Source organism: Sciurus carolinensis, chromosome 6 (genome assembly GCF_902686445.1).
Source record: "Sciurus carolinensis chromosome 6, mSciCar1.2, whole genome shotgun sequence".
In the NCBI taxonomy this organism is placed as follows: domain Eukaryota; kingdom Metazoa; phylum Chordata; class Mammalia; order Rodentia; family Sciuridae; genus Sciurus; species Sciurus carolinensis.
In genome coordinates this window covers 47,270,484-47,296,815 of record NC_062218.1, presented here as the reverse complement: position 1 = coordinate 47,296,815, position 26,332 = coordinate 47,270,484, and the positions used below count along the sequence as shown (strand labels likewise).

The window sequence follows — 26,332 nt, the reverse complement described above, 5'->3', positions numbered from 1 at the left end:
CTTAGTTACAAAATAAATATAAGTGCATAAAAATACTATAGGCTTGGAAGAGCAGTTAATTGGTTCTTAAAACAATGAGATGACAAACCATCAGTATTAAACATATTCCCAACTAAATGATTTGTCAACACTGTTAAACAATAACAATTATACTCAACTAAGTATTTTCAGCACAAATACATTATAGCATAAAGCAAGTAATTATAGGAACCCCTATTCTTAAGTATACCACGGTGTTAACTCCTTATTATGTTTCCCCTTGGATGCTGCAATTCATTGAGATGGTCAAACTCTTTAAAAAACATTTTCAATATTCCAGGATGTACTGACCAAGTGATCTTCACAAAACTCCACCATATTCAAGACTTCTTAATCATATCTGCACAGTGGTGAAGGGGCACATACCCAGCATTGGAATCTGATGGATCTATCCTAGAATCCCCTTTTACCATTCACTGGATATGACCCTGAATAAGTTATTTAACTTGTTCCACCTTCAGATTTCTCAGGTAAAATAGGAGTTATAATAAATACAAAGTTGGGTTATTGTGAGAATTAAAAGATAAGGCATAGAGAATGCTTATTCAATAATTGCTAGCTGTGTATACTATTTCTGTTTGTAGAAATTATAATTGTTATATAATTTTTTTCCCACTAACTACACTTACTGGGTCAGCAAGCCCAAAATCTTTGCATACTACTTCTTTTGAGTATTTAACAATCCAGTAGACCAGATGATATACAGTACTGTATAATAGATGTAAGTCTACATCCCTAAACTTCTGTGCATTAGAAGCTGTGTGCATGACTGACCCTGAGTGGGGTGTGGGTGTCCCCAGAGGAAGGCAAAGAAGCCCTGGAATGAAATTCCAGGTTATGAAGAAGCCTAGAGGTTTTAGAAAAAGTGGTAGATTATAGAGGATGAGAGACAAATGAGAAGAGAATTCTATGTCAGAGGCATTGTGTCAAGTTATAGAAACTGGGAAGCATGAAAAAGTAACAGAATGAAAGCAACTGGTGGGTTCCAGTTGGGCTTTGGTTTGCTCAGAGAAGAGCAGTATTCATTTAGAAGGAAGACACTGATAGAAATCACTGAAACAAGACTGGCTGAACACATCATGTTGGTGTTTTGTCTAAATGATTACAGCAAACATTTTTAAAATATTTCTAAGACAAAGAAGAGAGGTGAAACAAGGAACTTTCAGCCAGATGAATGAGTGTTCTTTCATATGAGCAGAAAGAACACTGTTAGGGATTTAAGAGATGTTTGGCTACAAAATTAATTTTCAATACACCAAAGACACTGAGAGTATAGGGGCCTTTCTTAAACCTGATCATAAAATTTATCATATGATGGTTGGTTGCCTGAAGCTCAAAAGAGGAGGAACCAGGTCACAAATGTGAAAGCACCTGATGTGGCTCTTGCCATCTCCATACATGTGAGTGTGGGACTGGTGTCTACGCTGACTGAAGTCAAGCTCCTAACCACACACCCTCCCAAACAAAATGACTTCAGGAGATAGTGGAGCAATGAAAATACTCTGTCTGAGACCTAACTGTCCAAGTTCTTATGAGTTCCTATGAGTTGCAAGACACCTGAGCCCGAATAAATGAAACACTAACAACCTGTTGTAAACTGGGTAAGAGGACACCTGTCTATGTATACACATGTTTAAATTTGAAGGTCATTCTGTTTATATAAATATTTTCATACATGACTCTTTCATTAAAAAAAAGGTTTTGTTTTTTTTAATTTTATTTTTACAGACTGCATTTTGATTCATTGTACACAAGTGGGGTACAACTTTTCATTTCTGTGGTTGTACACGATGTAGATTCACACCAATCATGTAATCATACATGTACATAGGGTAATGATAAAGTTTAAGAGTCATGCTCTGGGATTTGTCATTCATTCAGCTTTCCATATTTAAGAAAGAAGACATACCATCAGTCCTACATCCTGGCACCAGCTGTTAGAAGTATCTTGGAAGGAGGGAGAAAACTCCTCTTGGGACATGCCTGTTAATAGCGGGAATCAATGTGAGTAGTAGAGGGACAAGTGAATAGGAAAAGGGAGCCAAAATTGACTGCAGAAACATTCTGCCTAAGTACTTATTTTGGTGTCCATAAAATATTTACTACTTAAATCCCTCGTGGTTTCACTGATCTTCTTGATACTTCCTCTCATTATTACCTTGGGCTTATAACCCACATACATTTTTCTCCTTTTCTTGTTTTTTGCTCACATCTCCTAAATTTATTTCAACAATTTAATTAAGAAACATCTGATCTTTAGGTAGTGGGAGGAGGCAGAAAGCTAGCCAAATGGTTTCAAAACGTGTGGGATATTTTCTACCTGGAGATGACTCTGTTTCAAGTAAACACTTTGTTTCATTTGAAGGTGTAAGCAAAGCTTTTATAGTTAAAGACACAAAGTTTGTGAACTATCAGTAGACCATGTACAAAGTCAGAGCTGGGACTTTGTGAAGGAATCAACCCCAGCCTTTCCTGTAATTTGGTTGTTAACCTCTTTTAGAATGCCCAGGGCAGGCTACTTCACGGAACCTAAAAGGCCAGATCCACATTGCCTATTTTATAGACCATAGAAATGTCACAGAAAAACAGACTTGATTGAGGTCACACAGCTCATAAAAGACAGAGTTGGACTTCTCACTGACTGTTCCTTCTGCCACAAGACAACAAAAGTTTAGCGTTTTTCTCCTTCTAAAGACTGTTAAGAAGCATCACTTGACAACAAGGCATAATTTGGTTTCCATGCCTTCAAAAGGTGTCTCCCTACTGTCTTTGAAACAGAATGTTCTACCACAAAGCAACTGGAAATCAAAGCTCACAGACCCCATGGAGACAGAAAAAGGTAGAAGTTTTTCCCTGACACACTTATATGTCCAACAGCCCAGAATGAAGAACACTGTCAGTTCAAAGTCACTTACCCAAATCTGGAGCTTGATTCTCTTTTCATTTTTGAATACAGTTTTTACTTTGAAATCGATCCCAACTGTGCTGACGAATGCAGATGTAAAGGAGTCATCCGCATAACGGAACAGAAAAGATGTTTTCCCCACACTGCTATTGCCGATGATCAGCAATTTGAACATGTAGTCAAAGTTCTGGTCAGAGGAGTCTTTCTGGCCATACCTGGCATCTTGGGTAGAGGCCATCTGTGGGGGGAAAAACAGGTGTGCATCAGTCTCCCATTTGATATAAACTACTAGCACATTCATTATTGGTCTTGCCAGAAACAGATGTCAGACACTCAGGAGGCAAGTGGATAGTGCTCCCCAGTCTTTCTCTGATGCTGGTATCCATGGCAATAATTCCTTGCTGGAAGACAGAACTGCAAATCTTACAGCTCTTTCCAGCTGTGTTGGTGCTTGTCACTGCTCAACATTCAGAACCATTCAAAGACACCAAAGGAGACATCTCTAAGGGTAACATGAAAAGCAAAGATGTGAGGAATCGGTCAGACCATGAGTGCTCTGAAACTCGCAATCTCAGCGATGAAGACACCAAAATGACTAAACAGCAGGGTGTTTCTTTTTGAATTATCTAAATTATTAGTCTCTCTTATTTTTTTGGAAAATACACCCAAAGTATTTCACCTATTAATGTCACATCAAATCAGTATCCTTACAAATGACAGTTTGTTTCAAATTAAAAATAATGATGGCTAAGTCTGATGGCTTAAACAATGTGCCAGATATTGTTAACTTACTTCACCCTCACTATGACCCAGTGAGGTGGATGCCTTTCTTATTTCCATGTTAAAATGAGAAAATTTGAGACTCAGAGATAAGAAGCCACTTGCTCAAGTCTGTATAGGTGGCCAGTGGTAGTAGCAGGATTCAAATCAGGCAGTTGGTGCCAGAGTTCATGTTTCTGACTCTGCCCGATTTCCTAATGAGCACCATGCTCCACCACACCAACTGGGAATGTTCATGGAGCAAAGCATCATGATGAACCCTCCCTGGACTTCAGTCATTGGCTCTACCTCTTACTGGCTGTAAGATCTTGGCTTTGTTATTAAACTGGCATATTAGTTTCCTCTCCTGCATGAAATGGAAAAAAAAATCTAACTTTAAGTGCTTAGGAAACTCATAGATGACAGATCTGTAAAACAGATTTTTAAATCAGCATACAAGAGAGAATCATCTCTTATTAACTATAAATGCTTTAGTTGATTTGATTATTCTTTATTAATAATTTTAACATCTAGCAAAACTGCTATAATATTACTTCTGAGTTTCGTTCAGCTAAATGTAGAAAAGTTTCCAAAATGGCAAATCACACTGAGTAACGCTTTTACTCAGTACATTTTCTGATGCTGTTAATTCTTCAGTGATGCTGTATGGTAGCTACTAGTCACATATGGCTATTTAAATTATATTAAAATTAAATGAAATTTAAAATTTCTTCCTCAATCACCTTAGCCATGTTTTAACTACACAATAGCCATATCAGATACTTTAAGTACAAAATGTTGGCATAGTTGCAGGTAATTCTATTGAATAATGCCAGGCTAGATAGTCTATTTTTCATTTCTTTAAAAGTTAATTAAAAATTTAATTCTTCTCTTGGGGAGAGCTATGGATTGGATATGATTTGAGTGTTTACCCAAAGCTCATGGCTGGAAACTTGGTCCCGCATGTGGCAGTGCTGACGTGGTAAAATCTTTAAGAGGTGGGACCCAGTAGAAGGTGGTTGGGTCACTGGGATTGCTGCCCTCAGAAAGGAATAATGTGGTTCTCAAGGGACCTTGATTAGCTCCCAGGACAGAAAATTAGATCTCTAAATCACTCTGGCCTCCTGTTTCACCATGTGATTTCTCATTCTAGTACGCACATCCACCATGTTTGGATATAGCCAAAATGCCCTCCCCAGAGCCAAGCAGATGCTGACACTTTGCTCTTGGACCTCCAAACTGCAAGTATACATAAATCACTTTGTAAATAAAGTACCGTGCATCAGGAATTTTATTATAGCAACAGAAAATGGACTAATAGAGGCTGGGGTTGTGGCTCAGTGGTAGAGCACTTGCCTTAGCACACGTGAGGCACTGGCTTGGATCCTCAGCACCACATAATGAATAAACAAATAAATAAATAAGTAAAGTTCTGTGTCCATCTACAACAAAAAAAAATTTTTTTTAAATGAACTAATACAGGGAATAGGATGGAAAAAGAAGCCCAAGCAGATGGTGGAATGCTAGAAACAATTAACAGTGCTCAGGCAGGCTCATTTAAGATAACGGTAGTTACCTGAAGTAAGGTGTGTGTGTGTGTGTGTGTGTGTGTGTGTGTGTGTAAGAGAGAATACAATCTGATTGACTTACATTTTCTTATTAAATATAAGCTTAAGTATTTCCCTTTTAAAATCCACGCAATCATGAGTATATCTAATAATTCTGACAATTTGTGAGGAATGTTTGCTAGTGGGCACAACCGGCATCTAAACCAGGCAGATATTATCCCCTTTCTAGCCAGCACAGCAGTCCACATGCTAAGGTAACCTCCCCCAGCACGGTTAGCCAACCAAGAGCAAACAGAGCTACAATTGTTAACTATCAGTTCGAACAATGAGTTTTACTCTGATGACTTCCGATGCCCAGAAAACCAGGTAATTGTTTTGTCTGCCACTGTCATTCCTGAAGATATATCCATTTTACCAATTAATAATCACTGTATGAGAAAGTAACAATATCCACAGGCCTGCAAACGGACTTCATTAAGAAGGCCCTTTTGCATTTTTTTTTTTCATCCTAAATTCCAGGTTCTGGATTCAGAATGTTCAGTTAAGCTGCAGTCAGACAAGACAAAGTTTGAATTTCTTAGGGCTGCTCACGTACTCAGCCTGCCAGAGGCTGCACTCTGGGGCCCTGAGGTGATATTCCATCTGAGGCCTGTGGATTTCCGGGTTGCTTTTAAAGAAAATGTGACAAAGACGGCTGCTCTTAATCCAGGTTCTGTTCCAAAATTAGATTGATTCCAGAACTGAAGACATACAGGCATCATCAGTGTGTAGACTTTAAAATATATAATTGTGGGGCTATAGACGGAGAGGAACATACTAGAAAAGCAAAATCTGCAATTTTGAGAGCTAATATACCTTGCTGTACTGGTAGATTCTAACACGATGGGAGCACAAGAAGGTATCCAAGATGAGGGAGACAGGACAGCGGGAGATGTATAGCCAGAGGAATTCTCATTAGGGAAGAGCCTCTGAAGAACTGATTAGAGGAATGTACTAACCCACTCATTCTTGAAGACTGATTGTGTTGGTTTGTGTGTTCACTATTTCCTGATTTGAATCCCTATGATGCACAAACGACCAAAAGTGTGCATTGGGAATGTAAATATGCATTTTGTAAACTTCAGAATAGTGAAACAAATCCTTACCCAGAAAATGGAGAGACAGTCATGATCTTGCTGAGAATAGAAATGAAGCAATTTGACAGCACATGGATGTCAAAGGGGCTTACAGGCAGTCACAATGCAAACTGATTGAAACCTCTAAATATTAAGTTATATAAACATTATCAAATTTGTATGGGAACATATAGCTGAAATTTGAAAACATGAAGAGGCATAAAGTTATCTCACAGGCAGCAAATCACATTTCATGAAAGATCAATAAAAGTAAATCTTGAAACAGCATTGATCTTGAATTTCAAAAAAGAAAATACAATGGAGTTTGATCTGTGAAAGATCTTCATGGCAGTGCAATGTCTCACCTATACTGAGAGGCCCTTTCACATCATCTTAGCATCTCAGGTGAGAGTCCTAACCTACCCTCCAAGCTGAGTGACTGGAGCTTCACCATGCTGTGAAGTGGCCTGTTGTGCTGCTGAGGAACTACCACTATAGCAAAGTTCTTTCTTATAGTGAAGATAGACCTTCCTGTATCCTACACCAATGTGTTCTAGATCCTGCCTTCTGAACCAAGAGATCAATTCCCTTGACTCCTAGAGACCATCAGGGATCTGATGGAATCAATCATGGCTCCATAAGCTTTCCTCCTCCTGCTTAGATGATCCCAAGTGTGTTAGCCCTTCTCCTCACACAGGGCAAAAGGGCTGTCATACATTCTGCCAGGTTAAAACTGACATCCCTCCAGATTGTCCAACTCCCCTGTGTGGCTCCCATGACTGGTCACAATATTCCAGGTATTTCTGTGATCAACACAGAGTACAATGAGACTACTCTACCCACCACCCTTGAGTTGACAGTATAGTCTCCTAAAATGACAGCTCTTTTCTCACATTAACTGCTAGGAACACAGGACTGCCCATTTCCCATCCTGCACTTGGAAAGTTACTTTTTCCTAAGAAAAGTTCCTTATAGAACTTATTAACATTTATATTTGCTTTTTTCATTTAAAATTCAATTCTGATCTGATTTCATGCCATTTCATCAAAAATATTAGTTAGCCCTTTCAGGTTTGTATCATTCCTAAATTTCATCAGTATGCATTTTATATTTTCATCTAAGACCCTCATCAAAATGGTAATCACAATCAATTTTTTAACCTTTTGAATATAAAAATCTATAGATGAGATTTCCACAATATGTTACTGAAGAATGCAGAATGTTTGCAGTTCATCCTTGACTTGTGAGAGTCACTGCCTTGGAAAACAATTATGCAGTTGTTCTAAGTTCATTAACAGGTTATAGATTTAACTGAAGTGCCATTTTAAATCTCGATTCAAATTTTCCCAGAGGTCCTACTGAACAAGTTCTAGTAACCAGAGATTATCTCTGACTAACACATGCAACAAAGTCTACTTTAGAATTTTTGACATTTGTTTTTCAAACTAAGGAGGAATGATTAATTTAATGGATTCACTTAGGTACTTAAAAATCTAAAGAACTGGGCTAGGGGTAGAGCGCTTTCCTAGCACATGTGAGGTCCTGGATTCCATCCTCAGTATGGGGGCCAAGGTGGGGGAAGGGAATCTAAACTTTACTAAGCCATTTTGTGAATCTAATAAGAAAAAGAAGTCAGGGCTGGGGTTGTGGCTCAGCGGTACAGCACTTGCCTACCATGTGTGAGGCACTGAGTTGATTCTCAGCATCACATATAAATAAGTAAATAAAATAAAGATCCATGAAAACTAATAAAAATAGTTTCCAAAAAAGAAAAAGAAGTCATTTGGAAGTTACTATGTTCAGTTATGACTACTGACCATAGCCTAAGGGTGAATGGAAGGAGGAACAAGGATAAATTATCCAAAGGTAGAAAAAAATATGAGAAAATGTAACTCTTTGAACTTAGAAGTGTCTAAGAAAGAATGAGATATACACATTGGAAGTTTAGAAACATGTTAGTTTCAAATCTCAATCATTATTACCTGGGGAAAAAGAAAAATAATAATCACTCCTGAGAGATTCAAAGACTAAAGTTTTAAAGCCAAGAAGGAAAATATTAACAGTAGGACTCCTAAACATCTGTTATCTGGATCCCAGGCTACTTCTTCTGGCAAAGACCTCATGTGCACACAGGTTCACCTGCCTCCCTGTGTCTCTGAGAATAGATTGGGGTTGTGGTGCTCTCTGCCGTGCAATGTCTGGCCAGCAATGTCTCCACGTGTCTGCTTCTGTCTGCTCTGACAGGAGCCAGCTGAGAAACAATAAGATTCTACTTAGGTCACAGCTGACAAGTCACCATCCAACTGAGAAGATGCATTCCCAGGAAGGGGGTGTGGCCAAGACACAGATTTAAACTATAACCCTGTCTTCTGAAGTAAATGGACTGAAGAAGTAGGGCAGCCTTCAGAAATCATCTTTGCCTTTTTAGCAGAGAATGAATAAGCATCTCACAAGACTCACAGAAGAGTGTGATAGTGTGCCAAATTATGTTAGTTCTTGCAACATGCAAATCACATATTTTAAAAGTATTCCTGAAGCTCCCCTTTCATAGTGTCCTATAAGCCTCTCTGTGGACCTCCTGGTCTGCACACCTCTTTAGCAGATGTGGATAAGGTACAGCTTATGTACAAGAAAACAGTTACATTATAACAGCAACACAGCTCGTACAGGCACTATGCTTTGTATACATGTCATACCCAATCCCTTCACTACCCTGGCAGGTCTAACGAATGGGACTCACATTTTTGAGACAGTGCCCTAGCATATTTCAAACCGGCTACTTTTCCTTTTCCCCCTGCTGAAACCATAAAATTTGCCTCTGGTCTTCACCCTGAGGACCTGATAAGGCTCCTAAAGGTAAAATTCATAAAAGTGTAAAAGGGCCCCTAAGACTGGAACACCTTTGGAATTTTTCCTTCTCAGATTTGCCTATCATGATCCCCAAGGAATTCATCAACTATAGTTTAGGCTTTCCTAACCTGAGAATTGTTCACATGGAAGTTTCAGCTCTGTTCAATTGTGATTCTCTGTATCTTGTCTCTCCATTTTTGGGGGGGCGGGGGGGAAGGGGCAGCAGCTTTTAGCTCAGAGACTTCAGTTCTCTGATGGCTCTAAGAATTTTACTTTTCAGTTTGCTCAGCTTTTTTCTTACATGAAGACAGAAGTGATGACTTTCAAGCTCCTTATATACAAACCCAGGAGTCATCATCCCTACTTTAAAGATGAAGTTAAAGGAATTTTCGAGGGCACAAAGGAAAATGGTCCTTGTTTTTCAATAGATTATCTTGACTCCTCTCAGCCTGTGTACTGAACCTTCATTGCCAGGACTAAGCATGTTCTGCAAAAGTTAGTGACACACAGGCTCAGCTAGTCCATTCTGCCCTTCAACTGATGAACAAGTCGGAAACTCAGAGCACAGAGGAGAATATTGGAAGGGGCAAGAGAACTTCTCTTTGTTTCTAGAAAGCCCTCATTTTTTTGTTGAAGAGATATGATCTAATTGTAGGTCTGTGTACATATGTGTGCACAGGCATAAGTATGTGTGTATAGAGAGAGGGTGAGAGATGCGGCTCAACTTAATATGTCCTGATAAACCTGAAAATGCATTTAGTACATCGAACCCACTTGGAAATGCAGTGTAATGTAGGGTATCAGTTGTTTACCCTCGTGACTGTGGGGCTGACGGGATCGGGGTCACTGATGCTGCTGCCCCGCATTGTGAGTCACTGGCCCAGGAAAAGATCAAAAGTCAAATTCTGAAGTACAGTTACTACTGAATGTATGTTGTTTCTGTACTATCATAAAGTTAAAAATTGTAAATCACACCATTATAAATTAGGGACTATGTGTGTGTGTGTGTGTTTTAATGTATTATAATTGTTACTGACCTGCTTTGAAATCTGTAGATGTATACAGCAAGAATGTCAAGAAAAAATGAAAGTTTAGCAAACCATGTAAAAACTTTTCCTATTAATATCATGTCTAGTCTTCTCTCAGCACATACTATAGCTCACTTCTGGTCCGGATCTAGAGAGTTCTCAGACAGGGAAAATGTCTGCACTGGGGCTGAGCAGCAACGGGGTAAAAGGACACCGAGACCACAGAGAGAAGACAGCAAGGAGAGGGGCGTGCAGTGGCTAGGAGAACCCCGGGACTGTGATCCTGATGACAGTGATGACGTATGGCCTTCATTCCAGCAGCTTCTGCACATGCTCAGATACTAAAGCCAGAGGGTCAGTCCTAGGATGCTGGTGAGCACCACCTAGGCCTTATAAATCAGTATGAAGAGAAGAAAAAAACAAACACAACAACTATTCCATCTGTTCTCTAGCAGTTCTGAAATGATATGCATGCAGACACATCTGCGATACAGAGCACACCACATTCTCATGTGATGTGAGCATGGGTAAAGAGCGCACACTCTGCACTCAGGCTGCTGAGAAGAAATCCCAGTTCTGATATTTGCTACCATGCTACTTGTATAAACCCTGGCATATTCATTCTGAGCTGCAGGTTTCTGCAGATCATCAAAATAAAATAATTTGTGTTAAATACTCCATTAAAGGTCTCATCATCCTCTGAGATATCCCTTTCTTACACTGAAATGATGCACACGACATATCCTTTTTTTCTAACTCCCACCAATGCTGTTCTCTAAAATGGAAATGGTCAGCTTTGCAGAATACACTTCTCCTCATCTCCTAATTTCAGAGGACAAGAGGTTTTGACATCCAACACGTCCATTCTGTCGGTTTTTGTAATTACTGAAATTAACACTTTAAATTGTATCTCTAATTTCAAATATTATGACAGAGAACATTCATCAATATGCTTCCCAGGGCAGAAGCCGAGAGACTGAAAGGTCAGACAGACATGTTCTGTGATCTGTGATGAAAGGAGGCTGAGGGAAGGAGAACATGGCAAAGGCCAGAGAGGTGTAATGGACCCTCTCCTATGGCACTGCCTGCATTCGGTATTAAAACCTATTGCTTTAGTTACCTGGTCATTGCTGTGACCAAAATACCAGACAAGAACAATTAGAGGAGAAAAGTTTATATGGCTCACAGTTTTAGAGATCTCAGTCCATAGATAACCAACTCCGTTGCTTTGGGCCCAAGGTGAGGCAGACCATCATGGCAGAAGAGTTTGGGGGAGGAAAGCAGCTCAGGACGTGGCAAAAAGGAAGCAGTGAGAGCATTGTGCTCATCAGGGACAAGATATATATCCCAAAATCATGCCCCCAAGTGATCAATATCCTCTAGCCCCACCCTACCTGCCTATGGTCACTGCCCAGTTAATCCCTGTCAGGAAATCAATGCACTGATTAGGTTTAGGCTATCAGAGCCCAATCATTTCACATCTGAGCTTTCTTGCACTGTCTCACACAGGAACTTTTGCAGTATACCTCATATCTAAACCACAACACCTACTAAACTCAGGAAATCCATGAGTGTAAGTGGAATTTTGTAAAAATTGAGAAAGACCTGAGTTTTATGTTTGAAGTAATAAGGGAAAGAATCCAAGTAATATATGATGAGAAAAGGACTCCCAGAAACTCCAGTAGTGGGGACACTGTCATCTCATATAGCCGTGGAGTTCCTTTTAGGTAAAGTTTAACCCAACTCTGATAATTCAGCAAATCACCAAAATCTACTATATCATCATTTCAAAATTAGAAGTCATATATATGTATATATGTATGTGTATAAATGTGTGTGTGTGTATAAATCTTACATACATGGTAGTTATCTTCATTCTTTCTCCAAACTCCTCAAAAATAATGTTATTTTTAAATTATAGTTGTAGATGGACACAAAGTCTTTATTTTGTTTATTTATTCATTTTTATGTGATGCTGAGTATCGAACCGAGTGACTCACATGTGCTAAGTAACTCACTAAGTTGCAACAACCCCAGCCCTGATAAATGGTTTTCACAAAAGAAGAAATCCTTGTGGACTAATACTAGATAGGAGATAAGAGTAGAAAAGAGAGGTCAACAAGAATTTGTGATCTGGAACTGAATGAATTAGAAAAAGTGGAATCCTAAATTTGCTGCAGAAGCCCACAGGAACCCTGATTCTGGAGAAACTTGAATGGTTCTGGAACTGGAGACAATAAGTGCCTTGACAATGGGGTGTGGCTAAGATGGCCAAGTATCCTAGTTTTCCTGGGGGTTTCACATCATGTCTTCCAGTGTTAAAACTAACTAGCTAGATTGCATGCTTGGTCATCCCAGTTGCGTCTGCAGCAGGCATACTAGAGATTGATTGAAAGTCCAACTCCCACATCCATTAGCCAAGCAACCATTTCCCCCAAATGTGACTTTGAAAAAACAAAATTAAATTTAAAACACAAGAAAAACCATCAAACATTTTTGACATTCACACTTTCTTTATGCATATGCCAATTTATAAAATGAAAGGGCCTCTCAGCAACAAAATGGAAAAAATCCCTCCAAACTTTTCCTGTGGATAAGGATAAAGTATACATAAGCTTCCTCACCATTTCTTGGCAGCAAGAAATATCACACATCATTTTCCCAAGTACCTGTTTCTGTAGTTGGATATATTTTTTTCAGGAATGCAAAACTACATGCCTTTAGGGGATACCTGATCCAAGATTCCCAAACATGGAAAATGCTACCCAAATTCTGCAGAATTCAAATATTTAGAGTGGGGCCAAGAATCAGTAATCATCAAAGCTCCTCATATGGTTCTTCTGAACAGTCAGACTTGGAATTCACTGGATCCACATGTCAGCCAGGGTAGGTCAATGCTCAGGGATCCATATGTGAGGAGAGTGAGTAATCTGACATTTAAACCAAGATCCTGGGGTACTGGAAATGGGATCCTCAGGTGCTGCATTCATCAGACACCCTCCTGGCTGCACAGAGACAGCAGAGCTCACCATCATGATGTGGACTCTAGCAAGCAAGTGCCACACCCTACAAAGACCCCCTGCCAGGGGAGCTGAATTCTGGAAAACATATTTCATCAATTGCCAATACTGCGGTGAGAGACAACTTTCTGAGGATCAGTGCTCAAGCTCATTGTAGCAGCTTATCAGACTAGGAGAAGATATGACCAAGAAAGACACAGTCATCATGTTCTCAAAGCATATGTAACTCTGCTCTGCTTAACTCTGCAGAAAGTGGCCTTGAATTCTCAGTAGTTTACTTTTTTTGATAACAAAATTGTACTTAACTTCCCCTAACTCTATTAGAAAGCACCACAGCTGAAGGAGACCACACTGAGACCACAAAATGATGGAAATTTCTTATAAGAATATCTTTGAGAAGAAAATACATGGGCTGGGGCTATAGCTCAGTGGCAGAGACTTGACTTGCCTAGCATGTGTGAGGTACTGGGCTTGATCCTCAGCACCAAATAAAAATAAATAAATAAAATAATTATTTAAAAAAATACAATGTCAACAATGGGTGTACCCAGTACTATGGGTAGAAAAACCCCTTCTAAAAATATGTAGTGAGCAGGGTGAGGTGGCACTTGCCTGTAATCCCAGCAATTGAGAGGTTGAGGCAAGAGGTTCTCAAGTTCAAACCCAGCCTCAGCAACTTAGTAAGACCCTGTCTCAAAAATTTTAAAAAATAAATAAAAAGGACTGGAGATGTGACATAGTGGTTAATCACCCTTAGGCTCAATCTCTGGTATAATGAAAACCACAAATGACAAAAAAACAAAAACAAACCAAAAAACCTACAAGTTCCTACTGAGGGGGAAATAACCCTAAATTCCATTACTGGTATGTTTCCCAATAAACTTTTATCTTTAGATGTTTTCAAAACATTAAACTTTAATACTTTAAGACCTTTTAAAAACATGTGAATCTCTGAAAACTACCTCTAAGAATTTTCTATGAACACTCCTGCTGGACCCTGATAACTCTCCTCCTTTTTCTATTTACCAGGACAAGACCTAGTTGTCCATGCATTATGAGACAAGGAGATATCTAGACCACTTATAGGAACTTGGTGCCTTTGTAGTCCATGTATCTGCATTTGTGTCTCCAGATTGTATGATTCTACCAATTAGATAGACTTTCAGAGCCAATTTTCTAGTTATAATCATCTCTGCTTTTCATTTAAAAGCTACTGCTACTATTATTTACTACAAAGAACAAACCCATCCACGCACATTTATAAAAGAACATTCAGATCTACAGGTGTTTTGAGTTTCTGTTATTCCTTTTCATCAGTCGTGCCACACAGACAGGTGTTCAATGAATCAAACATTCAAAAGAACAGACATCTTTTATTTCTAGTGCAACAGATGAATGTCACAGAAGAATCATGATCTGCCAGTTGGTGCTTAATGAAACCTTTCTTCCAGCTCTTTAAGGCTCCTTGGGCTATGACCATATAAGCAGAAATTACTCATCAGTGTTGGTTTACAGGTTTCTCGAGTTGAAGACCAAATATGCATCTGAGCCACTGAGTGACCAACAAATAACAGACATGAATCTACACCGGGCTAGAGTTAAACTAAGCAGCAAAGAAATGATGGGAACCACATGGCCTTACCTCTTCAGGTTAGAGTACAATTTTTGTTTCCCAACATAAAAAGCTGAGACTGTAGGAGCTAAGTGTCTATCATTTCAAACTTTTCTCAGAAGCCCAAATAGACACAGAATGAGGCTTGGCCTAAATTCCTAATGCAGTATCAATCCAATCAGCTTATTGGAAAGTGAATCAGTAAACTACTGATCTAATCTTTTTATCATTCTTTAGAGGCCAGAACACTTAGATTATTCTATCCTATGACTTCAAGTTCAGTGACTAGAAATATACTTCATTAATTCATTAAACCGGCATGATACTTCAAACTAATCTGAAATGAACTGATGTTGGATAAGGCATTTGAATTCTGCACAATTGAAGCTATTGAGGAAGATATAATTTGGCAAGAGAAAGTAATTATTAAAATTATTTTATTTTTACAATTTTGCAACTTGCTCAAATTTCAAAAAGGGTCATGAAATTCACAATCTTTTTTTTATTTCTTTTTATTTGTTCTTTTTTAGGTACATATGACAGTAGAATGTATTTTTTTTTCTTTGAATAGGACAGTCTCTTTTTTATTAGATATAACTCATACCATAAGATTCAACCTAATTCACAATAAGGGGAGGACACTAGGGAAGAAAAGTTACAATAGAATGTATTTTGAGGTATTATACATACATGGAGTATAACTTCCCATTCTCGTGGTTGTAAATGATGTGGAGTTAAACTAGTTGTGTATTCAAATATGAACATAGGAAAGTTATGTGTGATTCATTCTACTGCCTTTCCTTTTCCCATCTTTCTCCTTTTCTCTTCATTTCCCCTTTGCCTAACCCAAAGTACTTCTATTCTTCCCTACCCCTACCCCTTATTTCGAATTAGCATCTGCATATCAGAGAGAACATTCAGTCTTTGGTTTGTTGGGATTGGCTTACTTCACTTGGCATGATAGTTGCCAGTTCCATCCATTTACCAGCCAATGACATAATTTAATTCTTATTTATAGCTGAGTAATAGTCCATTGTGTATAGACACCACAGTTTCTTTATCCATTCATCTGTTAAAGAACACCTAGATTGCTTCCATAGCTTAGCTACTGTGAGTTGAGCTGCTATAAAAAAAAGTCACATCTGACTGTGTCATAGTATGCTTACTTTAAGTCTTCTGGGTATAGACTGAGGAGTGGGATAACTGGGTCAAATGGTGGTTCCATTGCAAGTTTTCTAAGGAATCTAAATACCACATACTGCTTTCCAGAGTGGTTGCACCAATTTGCAGTTCCACCAGCAATGTACGAGTGTACCTTTTCCCCCACATCCTTGCCAACATTTACTGTTACTTGTATTCTTAAAAATTGCTGTTCTGACTAGAGCAAGATGAAATCTCAGTGTAGTTTTAATTTAAATTTCTCTAATTGCTAGAGATGTTGAACATTTTTCATTTATTTGTCAACTGATCATATTTCTTCTTTTGTGAAGTGCCTGTTCAGTTCCTTTGCCCATTTGTTGATTGGGTTATTTGTTATTTTGGTGTTAAGTTTTTTGAGTTCTTTATATAGCCTGGAGATAAATGCTTTATCTGAGGTGCAGGTGGCAAAGATTTTCTCACACTCTAGGTTTTCTCTTCACGTTCTTGATTGTTTCCTTTGAAGCTCACAATTTTTATTTTAAAGGCACAAAATTATAGTATCACATAAAAAATCATCAACAGAAATATAATTAAATGATAGAGATTAAAATGGAAACATAAACATTTCCTCAAAAAATCTACAAGGAATATCCAAAGCACTAGAATTATTATTTACATTTCTATATTACCTTTCCTATAAGAAGCTTAGTTAATCATTTGTCTTCTTGGTTTCTGCACAATACTATAAATGGGTATCATTAAACTCTCCTAATACTCAAATTTCTCATTCCAAGAGCTAACATTTATCATTACTTGACAACATGTTTCTACTGTAAACAGAGTTAATAATGAGTCTAAAAGGAAAAGTAAAATAACTGAAATGAACAATCCCTGATAGCCTTAATGAAAGACTGCAGAAGGCAAAAGATGCACTGAACTTAAAGACAAATCAATGGAAATCACACAATGTGACAGAAAGAAAAACCTGGAGGAAATTATCAAAGCCTCAATATCTTGTGGAACAGCATCAGAACTCAAATATATATGCAGTTGGAGTTTCTGAAGAATAAGAAGGGAATAATGGAATGAAAAATCACTTGAAAAAGTAATATTAAATGTGCTTCAAAGAGTTGGCAAAAAAAGATAAACTTACATGTCTAAGAAGCTCATTCAACCCCTAAAGGTGGCTAAATATAAATAAAATTATATCTAGCCACATCACAGTTCAATGACTAAAATTCAAAGTTAGAAAATCTTGAAAACAGAGAAAAAAAAGTGACACTATTAAAAAAATACAATAATAAGAAGAGCAGCAGCCTTTGCAAGATAATGGAGGTTTGCAGACAATGCAGTTATGTATTTAAAGTACTGGAAAAAAATCATGAGACGTTTTATATACAGTAACACTCTCATTCAAAATCAAAGGTAAAATAAAAAAAAAATTACCAGATAAACAAAAACTGAGAGATTATGTTGGCAACAGATATGTACTATGGGAAAACCTAAAGAAAGTAGGTTGGGCTGAAAAAAAATGACATCATACAGAAACTCAGATTAACAGGAAGAGCAACAGAAATGGCAAATAGGAAAACAGGAAGGAGGCAGATATAATATCATAGCAAAGTCACTTTATTTTATAGGAATATTATAACATTAAGTCTAGCTAGACAGCATAACAACTTGAAGATGCATATAATAATCCTTTGAATAAATGCTTAAAATGCAAAGGTACATATTCAAAACAGCCAACAGAAATTGAAATATTCACAAATATTCAATTAAGCAAAATGAAGAGGCAAAAGAAATAACAGACGGAAAATATCACATAAAATAAATTTAAAACAAATAGCAAAATGGTAGATTTTAAATCCAACCTCAATGACTATTGTAATATATGAAAATGAATCAAAATTTCAATTAAAAGACTGAACTTCTCCAGACTGGATTTAAAATGCAAGGTTCAAATATGCACTGATCACAAGACTTATATACTTTACACCTGAAGACACAAGCTAAAAGTAAAAATATGAAAATTCATGTATACCATGAAAACACTATTATGAAAGCAAGGGTATCTGTATCAATGTCAGACCAAATAGACTTAAAGATGGGGATAAAGAAGGGAGTCCAGAGATAAAGAAGGACATTTCACAATAACAAAAAAGGAAAATTATTCTGGAAGACAGAACAACTACAAATGTGTGTACACCTGCTAATAGAGCTTCAAAATAGATGAAGCAAAAACTAAAAGAATCAATAGGAGAAACAGAAAAATTGATATAGTTGAAAATTTGAAAACCTCTTCCTCTGTAATAGAATAGATAGACTAAAAATCAGTCAGGATACAGAGGATCTTAGCAACAGCACACAACAGCATGACCTAATTGACATTTACAGGCCACTGTACCTCACAACTGTGGCCCACGTGAGTGCACAGAGTGCTCATGACGTGAGACCACATGCTGGCTGAAAAACAAGCCTAAAATTTTCAAAAGATTGAAAACCTGCAGAGTATGTTCTCTAGCAATAAAATTCAATTAAACATCAATATCAATAAAATTGGAAATACTCAAGTATTTTGAAATTAACCACAGGTGTAAACCCATGGATTAAACAAAAAAATTCCCAAGAAAATGAGCATATAATTCAAAATGGTATATAATCAAATACTACATTCAGACATTTATGAGTCAAATAAAGTAGTATGCAGAGGAAGACTGATCATTCTTACATTTATTAGAAGAAAAGAAATATTTAAAATCAGTGGTCTAAACTTTTACTTGAAAAGTTAAATAAAGTTCTAGCAAAGTAAGAATCAATTATTTAAAAATAAACAATTACAAATAAGCAGCAGAAAAGTTAAAGGCAAAAGGTTGTTATTTGAAAATGTTAATTTTGATAAACATCTAGAAAGACTAACAATTGAAAGAGGGAGAAAATTGAAATTAGCAGTAATAAGAAGGAAAAAGAAGATTTCATTACAGATGCTAGAGAAATCAAAAGGATAATAAAAATACTGTGAATAACTTAATTGGAAAGTCAAGTGAAAAGATAACCTTCAAAACCAACACATGATAAAATAGAAAACTTTATAAATGCATATTTAGTATTCTATTACTGCCATAAAGGCTGTTTAAAACCACATCCATTTATTATTTTTTGAACCAGACCTCTGGACGTGCAGCGTCTTTGCTGGGTCCAGCACTCACTCTTTTAAGACCTTACAAAGCCTCAGGTGAGGTATTGGCTGGGCTGGGTTTTCATCTGGAGGCTGTAGGGAAGATTCCACTTCCAAACTAAGTTGTCAGCATAACTCAGTCACTTGTGGTTATAGGACTGAGGTCCTATCTAGATTCTTGATAAAAAGTTTTCTTCATCTTCAAGTCAACTATATTTCCCATGTCTTGAAACTCTATTTCTGTGACATCTCTCTGACTCCAACCAAAGTACTCTGCTTTTAAGAGCTCATGTGATTACATTGGACCTATTTGGTAAACTGGGTTAATCTTCCTATTTTAATTACATCTGCTAAAAGCTTTTTGGTATATAACATAGTTTTTCGCATGTTCCAGTGTTAGACTCTGGATTCCTTTGTGGGACTAATTCAGTCTAATATTATACACTAAAGGAAAATAGAAAGATAAAGATAGATGAATAATGATAGATATAGAGATGCTACTATAACCAAGAAATTGAATTTGTCATTAAAATTCCTACAAAGAAAACTATAGGCTCCAATACCTTATTAAATAAGAAACAAAACACACTAGTCTTACAATGAAAGTCATTTGGAAAACTGAGGAGAAAAGAAGTGATTCTTAGCTTGCTTTATAAAGTCAGCCTAACTCCATGAGTACAACATGAAGATAGACAAAAGGGATCAAATCAAACTAAAAAACTGCTACACAACAAAGGAAACAAGTAACAGAATGAAGTGAAACCTATGAATTTGGAGAAAATATTTGCAAACCATACATCTAATAAGGGTCTACTATATGAAGCCTATAAGTAATTCAAGGAACCCAATACCATGAAAAAGAGTAACCCAATTTTAAAAAATGGACAATGGATCTAAACAGATATTTCTCAAAAGAAGAACTCTGAATGTCAAAGAGTATGTGAAAAAATTCTCAGCATCTCTAATCATTAGGGAAATGCAAATTAAAACTACAATGAGTTATCACCTTACACTTGTTAGAATGTCTATGATCAGAAATATCAATGGCAACAAATATTGCTAAGGATATGGAGAAAAGGGAACTCTTGCACAATGTTGGTGGAAAAGTAATTTAGTATGGTCATTTTGGAAATATTTATAAATCCATTTTGAAAAGTAGTACGGAATTTCATCAAAAAAACTTTATAATTCAGTAATTCTTTTGGGTTGTATTAGTCCATTTTCCATTACTATAACAAATACTGACATAAATTAACTTACAAGGAAAAAGGGCATATTTTGACATACAGTTTGGGAGGCTTCAGTCCATGATCTAGTTCCCCTGTTGCAGCACATCACCGAGGTAGTATGACAAAGCAGAATCATTCACCTCTTAACCAGGAAGTGAAAGAGAGGAAGAGGAAGGGGTCAGGGTCCCACCAAGCTCTTCAAGGACTCTTCTCTGATGACTGGAAGACCTGCCACTAAGCCCTACTTCTCAAAGGTTCCACCAACTCTAAATAGTAGCATACTGGGTACCATGCCTTTAACACATGGGCCTTTGAGGGACATTGCAGATCCAAACTTCAGCATGAATGCACATCCAAAGGAATTAAAATTGGTATGTCAAAGAGCTATCTGCATTCTCATGAGGATGAGCATTTAATAGTCTTTGGGGAATAGTCCAGATCCAAACTGTAGCGTGGGTATACATACAAAGGAACTGAAACTGGAATGTTAAAGACATTATCTGTACTCCAGTGTTCAATTCAGCATTATTCACAATAGCTAAGATGTAGAGGTGTCCTTCAGCAGAGCAACAGATAAAGAAAATGTGGTAGGTAAGCACAATGGAATACTACATAGCTTCAACAAAGAAGAAAATTCTGTCATTTGTGATATGGATAGAACTATAGGACATTATTTACATATAATAAGCCAGGCACAGAAAGACAAACACTGTATAAGCTCATTTATATGGGAAGTCTAAGAAGTCAAACTCCTAGAAATAGTAGAAACGTGGTTACCAGAGGTTAGTGGGGAAGGAGAGAAGTAGGGAAGAGGAAACTGTTGAGCAAGGGTACAAAGTTTAAATTGGATGGCAGGAATGTTCTGGTGATCTATTACATGGTGACCACAGTTAATAATGAAAAGCTGTTTAATTCAAATACAATAAAATAGATCTTAAATGTTGTCAGCACAAAACAAACAACAAACTGGTGAGGTAAGAAATATGCTAATTAGTTTGATGAATTTTTCTGTAATGTATACAAATATCAGTATATCACATTGTAGCCCATATACACAACTATTATTTGTCAACAAAAATACTTTAAAATTTTTGCATCCTAATTTATATAAGTATCATCTCAAAATAAAACTATAAATCAATTAGCAAAACTACTGACAATATTTAAATTCCAAATAACAAAGATTTAATCTTCACAGGCCATGCTATCCTTAGTAATGGAGTAACCTATTAAGATGAGTAACCTGAACTAAAATAATGAAAAAAAAAAGGGAAATGGATGGACAACCATTAATATATACAAGAACACTTTTTAAATTCAGTGAATTGTGTAAGAGCAGTCCCAAGGAAACTCATTCCCCAACATAAAAATATATTTCCTTCCTGGAATTCTATGATCAAGAGAAAATTTCCTGTTCCAATACAAGCTTAGAAGGTAGTGGGAAACTGTAATAAATTCTTTACTTCTTGGACTAAAAAAAGTGGAAATGAAAACATTTTTTTTTTCTTATAGATACTGAAGATTGAACCTAGGTCACTTTACCACTGAACTACACTCCCACTTTTTTATATATCTTTTTTATTTTGAGACAGGATGTCACCAAGTTGCTGAGCTGATCCTCCCACCTCAGCCTCCCAGGTGCTGGGATTACAGTCACACACCACCATGTCCAGTGGAAATCCATTCTTATACCATGAAAGTTAATTTGTACTATGGGTTAATTGACCTCTTACTTTCCTTTTCAGAAGTGAGGTGAAATCTTGAAGAATTGGCCCAGATAAAGTAGGGAAGAATTTCTTGTTTCTCCAATGTCAGCTAGGGACTTCCTGTTTCTGTAAGGAATGAGGACTAAATTTCCATTTCACATTAATATAGTGGGATGATCTTTACAGATGGATGGCCAGGAATTCAACAATAATGAAATGTAAAAAGGTCATATGTCTTCCACAGCCAAATGAAACAGTGATATTTAAACATTAATTCATTGTAATTTGGTTTCGTGTACAACATGGTCGTATTTAATAACTATCTGTGTTCACCTAAACTTCATTTTCATTCTGCTCTACATTCTTTCCTCAATCTGCCCCCATCTTGGGCTAAACAATCTTTATTGTCACTCTACTCCATGCTTTAGGAAGATACTGTTCTTTGAAGTTTCCTAAATAGACAACTTGGCATCTGTGAGATGATCCAGAAAGCCTGTGTTAACAGAACTGAAGAGTAAGCATGTAGGCAGAGACAACAGATTCCAATTTGATCCTGCAAGAGAGTAAGTAAGCCTACAAAAAAGTATAAATTCAGGAGATGGAAAGCAAGCCATCTTTAAAACACTGGCCTTTCTCAAGCATTTGGTTTAGTTTACAGCGGATTATTTTATAACTGAAGATAGTGACAATATAGTTCTCTCTTTCTTCTAAACCAAGTGAATGAATCATACTTACCACTAGGGACTTTATTCATAACACAACCCATTTATGTCTTCTTGGGAACCCAAAATAATAGAGGAAAAAACATGGGCATTTTGGACAAGAGAGATCAGGCAGAATTTTGACTCTCTGATGTTGGAAGAGTTATTTAATCCTAATAAGCTCCAGTTATCTTCCTTGTAATTGGGGTAATGATAACACATAAGATTTTAAATATATTTATAAATATTTTAATATAAATGTAATCATATATATGATTGTTTTATGCATACACACAAATAGAATAGGATACCAACCACAATGGCAAAGACAATGGCAATGGTACAGACAAGGCACTAGATAAACTGGGATTTGTTCAATCTGGCTTCTGAATAAGTGACAATTTGTTTGCCAAAGCCTTGCCTTCAAGTCATGGGTACTCTTATTTCCCCTTTTACTTGGCCCTCAGGATTTATGTACACACTGCATGAGAAGATGCAAAGGACCATCTCCTGCATTAAAATACTAAACTCATCAACAGGAACACTTAAGACATGCTATTTCTAGTTATTTAGTTACAAAGGAAATACAGACATCTCAGACTATCATTACCTATTATTTTAGTAGTCACTGTTAAAACACAATATTATCTCTCCTTTTCTGTCAATTTAGAGGAAAATATTCCTCACAAAATATGCATATATCAAAGGCAACTACTTTGAACCAAACACCAAGCTATTTATATAGCACAATAAATGCTTTTAAAAGGACATTATATATTTTAAGCCCATCTTTGATTTAAGAAGAATATAATAATTAGGAAATTAACCTATGAAAAAACTAATTTTGTTTCACATCAATAAATACACTAAATATTTTAAAAGAAAAAGATCTCAGGATAATTAAATTATAAAATGTGGTCTTGCTTGTGACTCATCTGTTAGAAACCCTAGTGAAAAATGTTTGGGGCCTGTATTTTAAATGATATTGTTCAATGTTTACATGAAAAATAAAAGAGTCAACTATTTGTCTTCTTGTATTTTCATACTTCAAGTCACATGAAATGTGATTATGATTTAGAAGTACAGATGCTGAGGCATTACTTGCTTTTTTAAAAAAAATTAAATCATGCTTATACTTTTTATTCTTCCTATCATATTTTTAAAAATCTTTTAATTATTAAGAAGAGAGTTCACCATCACAACAATAAACTGAATCAATGTATGTACTTTAAATAAATGTACTTTAAAAAGTCATTTCTTAAAATACACATGTTTTTCATGATGACATTTGGGATTTTAAACTTTCAAATTTTTAAGAATCTAGTCCAATGAATAAAAATGCACCATAAATTTGGAAAATAATTCTATACATGGGCAAATTAATTCCATCATACCTAATTTTTATATTAATTCCTCATTCAAGTCCTAAAACAGGACATTATAATGCCTACTATATAGTGGTAGACACATGAAATAATTTCAAATATTTTCTAAGGCACCAATTTTGTACAGTTCTGTGACATTCAATGACCCCTCTGAACACTCTAAACAACACTTAAAAGAAAATAAAAATCAATATACGATTTGGTTATTTGTTTAGTAATTTATTTTGATAGAGTTTACTACAAGTACTAATGAGTTACCTTATTTTGAATTTTGGAAAAGTTCTTACTGTATAAATTTAAGATGTACAACATGATGTTTTGATACACAAATAAATGGCCAAGTGTAACAACCGGCTTTTAAAATCTACTGCCAATGTTTACTTATTATCAAATATGATTAATTTAGCCTGTTGGCTCTTGGCAATAACTCCAGGAATGGAAAATTATCATAAGCCAACATGTCTTGATTGCAACAGCCTGCACCCTTATTGTCTGCCTAGATTCTTTTCACATCAGGTCTATAATGAAAAGCTAAGTCACAAACAGAGGTATCAGGACATGCACAATGGAGTCACTGTTCCCCAGAACATAGAAACTTTCAATAACTCTTCAGGTAATTTGAGGGTTTCCATTATATAATCCTTCAACCAACAATTAAATTCTATAATTTTTTTTATTGAACAGTCCAGTAAGTGTATCTTAATATACACAACCCATAAAATAAATCAAAAGTAAATCAAAGTATATGTTTAAAGTCCTGGATTCATGACGAAACCATGGGAAATGTTTAAGACCGGATTAATGTCAAATATTTAAGTTGTTGGGTTTGGCGGCAAAGGAGGGTTCTCAAGAGGGAACACATTCCAAATGGTGTGTTCTATTCTCCTCTCAACCCCATTCATAAAAAGCTTTGCTGTTATGCAATGGGATCACTCTGCGTGGTTTAGCACCGGCTCATGTTTAGCGTTAACTGGTTGCACACAGACCTGAGAAACATCACTTATCTTTTACCTGAAAACAAAACTTAAGCGAAGATGTTTAGGCAGAAGCACTTTTGCACGGAGTCGTTTGCATTTCTCAAGGAAACAAACCCAAGAATATGATTGAAATGGGGATCCAAATGCACAGCAGATGAGCACCTCACACAGGAAAGCTCTGAACCGGGTTATCCCAAAAGGAGTAAACCAGTTGTGTAGACATAGATAAAGGGCAGGCATAGCTCTGGGAGAAGCCAAGTCTGAACGTGTTTGCTATTTTCCACTGATATGAAGAAAAGGGACTTTGAGAACCCTAACATTGGCTTCCCTTTTCTTAATGCAACTGTAACCAAGCAGAATTCTCTCTATCCCAACTCGGGTAGAGAGCTCTCAACCCCTAATCTAACTAACTCATCGGCTTTAAATCCCCGAGTTTACACCGCAATCACAAACCTGGGAAACCAAGGGGGAAGATCAATGCCAATATGAGACTGCATGTTCCCTTGACTTTTGTTTGCTGGGGTTTTCATTTTCGATAGACATCCTCACTCTCCCTACAGAGCTGGGAAAGATAATGAACACCCATATCCCTCATTAAGACAGCCCCAATTACAGTCACACCAAACCCACAGGACCCAAATCTGTCCCCAGGACCGAATCACAGAGTCGCCTCTCCACGAATGGCCACCTAGACCGTCCCTTAGGTCGAGCACAGTTTGTGCCCTGAACGAGGGGAATGCATCTTTCTTAAATCCTCCCAAGACCACTCTTTCTGTACAGACCCACCTGCATGGGCGCTTCGTGTCTCATTGTAGGCAAATGTTCTTTCTCTCCTGCTGGGGCTGCGCTGGCCCGGACACCCGGCGAAGCGTGCACAGCCAGCGCGTTCCACGCTCCACACTGCACTCTTGGGGTTCGCTAACCGGTTCCAATATCAGCACCGGAGCTGTCCTCTCCTGGTGCCGCACACGCGTACTGGACAGGAACCCCGAGTACTCCTGGGAGCTGTAGTCTCGTCCTGCAGGTCTTTCATGCAAACCGGCCAGCGGTGAACTACACCTCCCGGCAAGCAAGCAAGACTTTAAATAGGCTCGCTCCTCCCGAAGCACTCGGCCGCGAA

The 26,332-nt window shown here is 37.1% G+C and overlaps 1 protein-coding gene across 2 annotated transcripts in view; it reads right to left on the bottom strand.

Annotated features, from left to right (window-relative positions):
• Positions 1-26,332, bottom strand: part of Rab3c (RAB3C, member RAS oncogene family) — a 243,113-nt gene that overhangs the window by 216,131 nt on the left and 650 nt on the right. Inside the window, exons 1-2 of one of the 2 annotated variants that reach the window (XM_047556904.1) lie at positions 25,999-26,156; positions 2,955-3,182 (exon numbers count right to left, since the gene is read on the bottom strand). In XM_047556904.1, the coding sequence (XP_047412860.1) occupies positions 2,955-3,182; positions 25,999-26,022 (252 nt within the window). In that variant the 5' untranslated portion in view covers positions 26,023-26,156. Of the gene's footprint in view, positions 1-2,954; positions 3,183-25,998; positions 26,157-26,332 lie in introns of those variants that run through there. The other variant, XM_047556905.1, reaches the window with a different exon arrangement.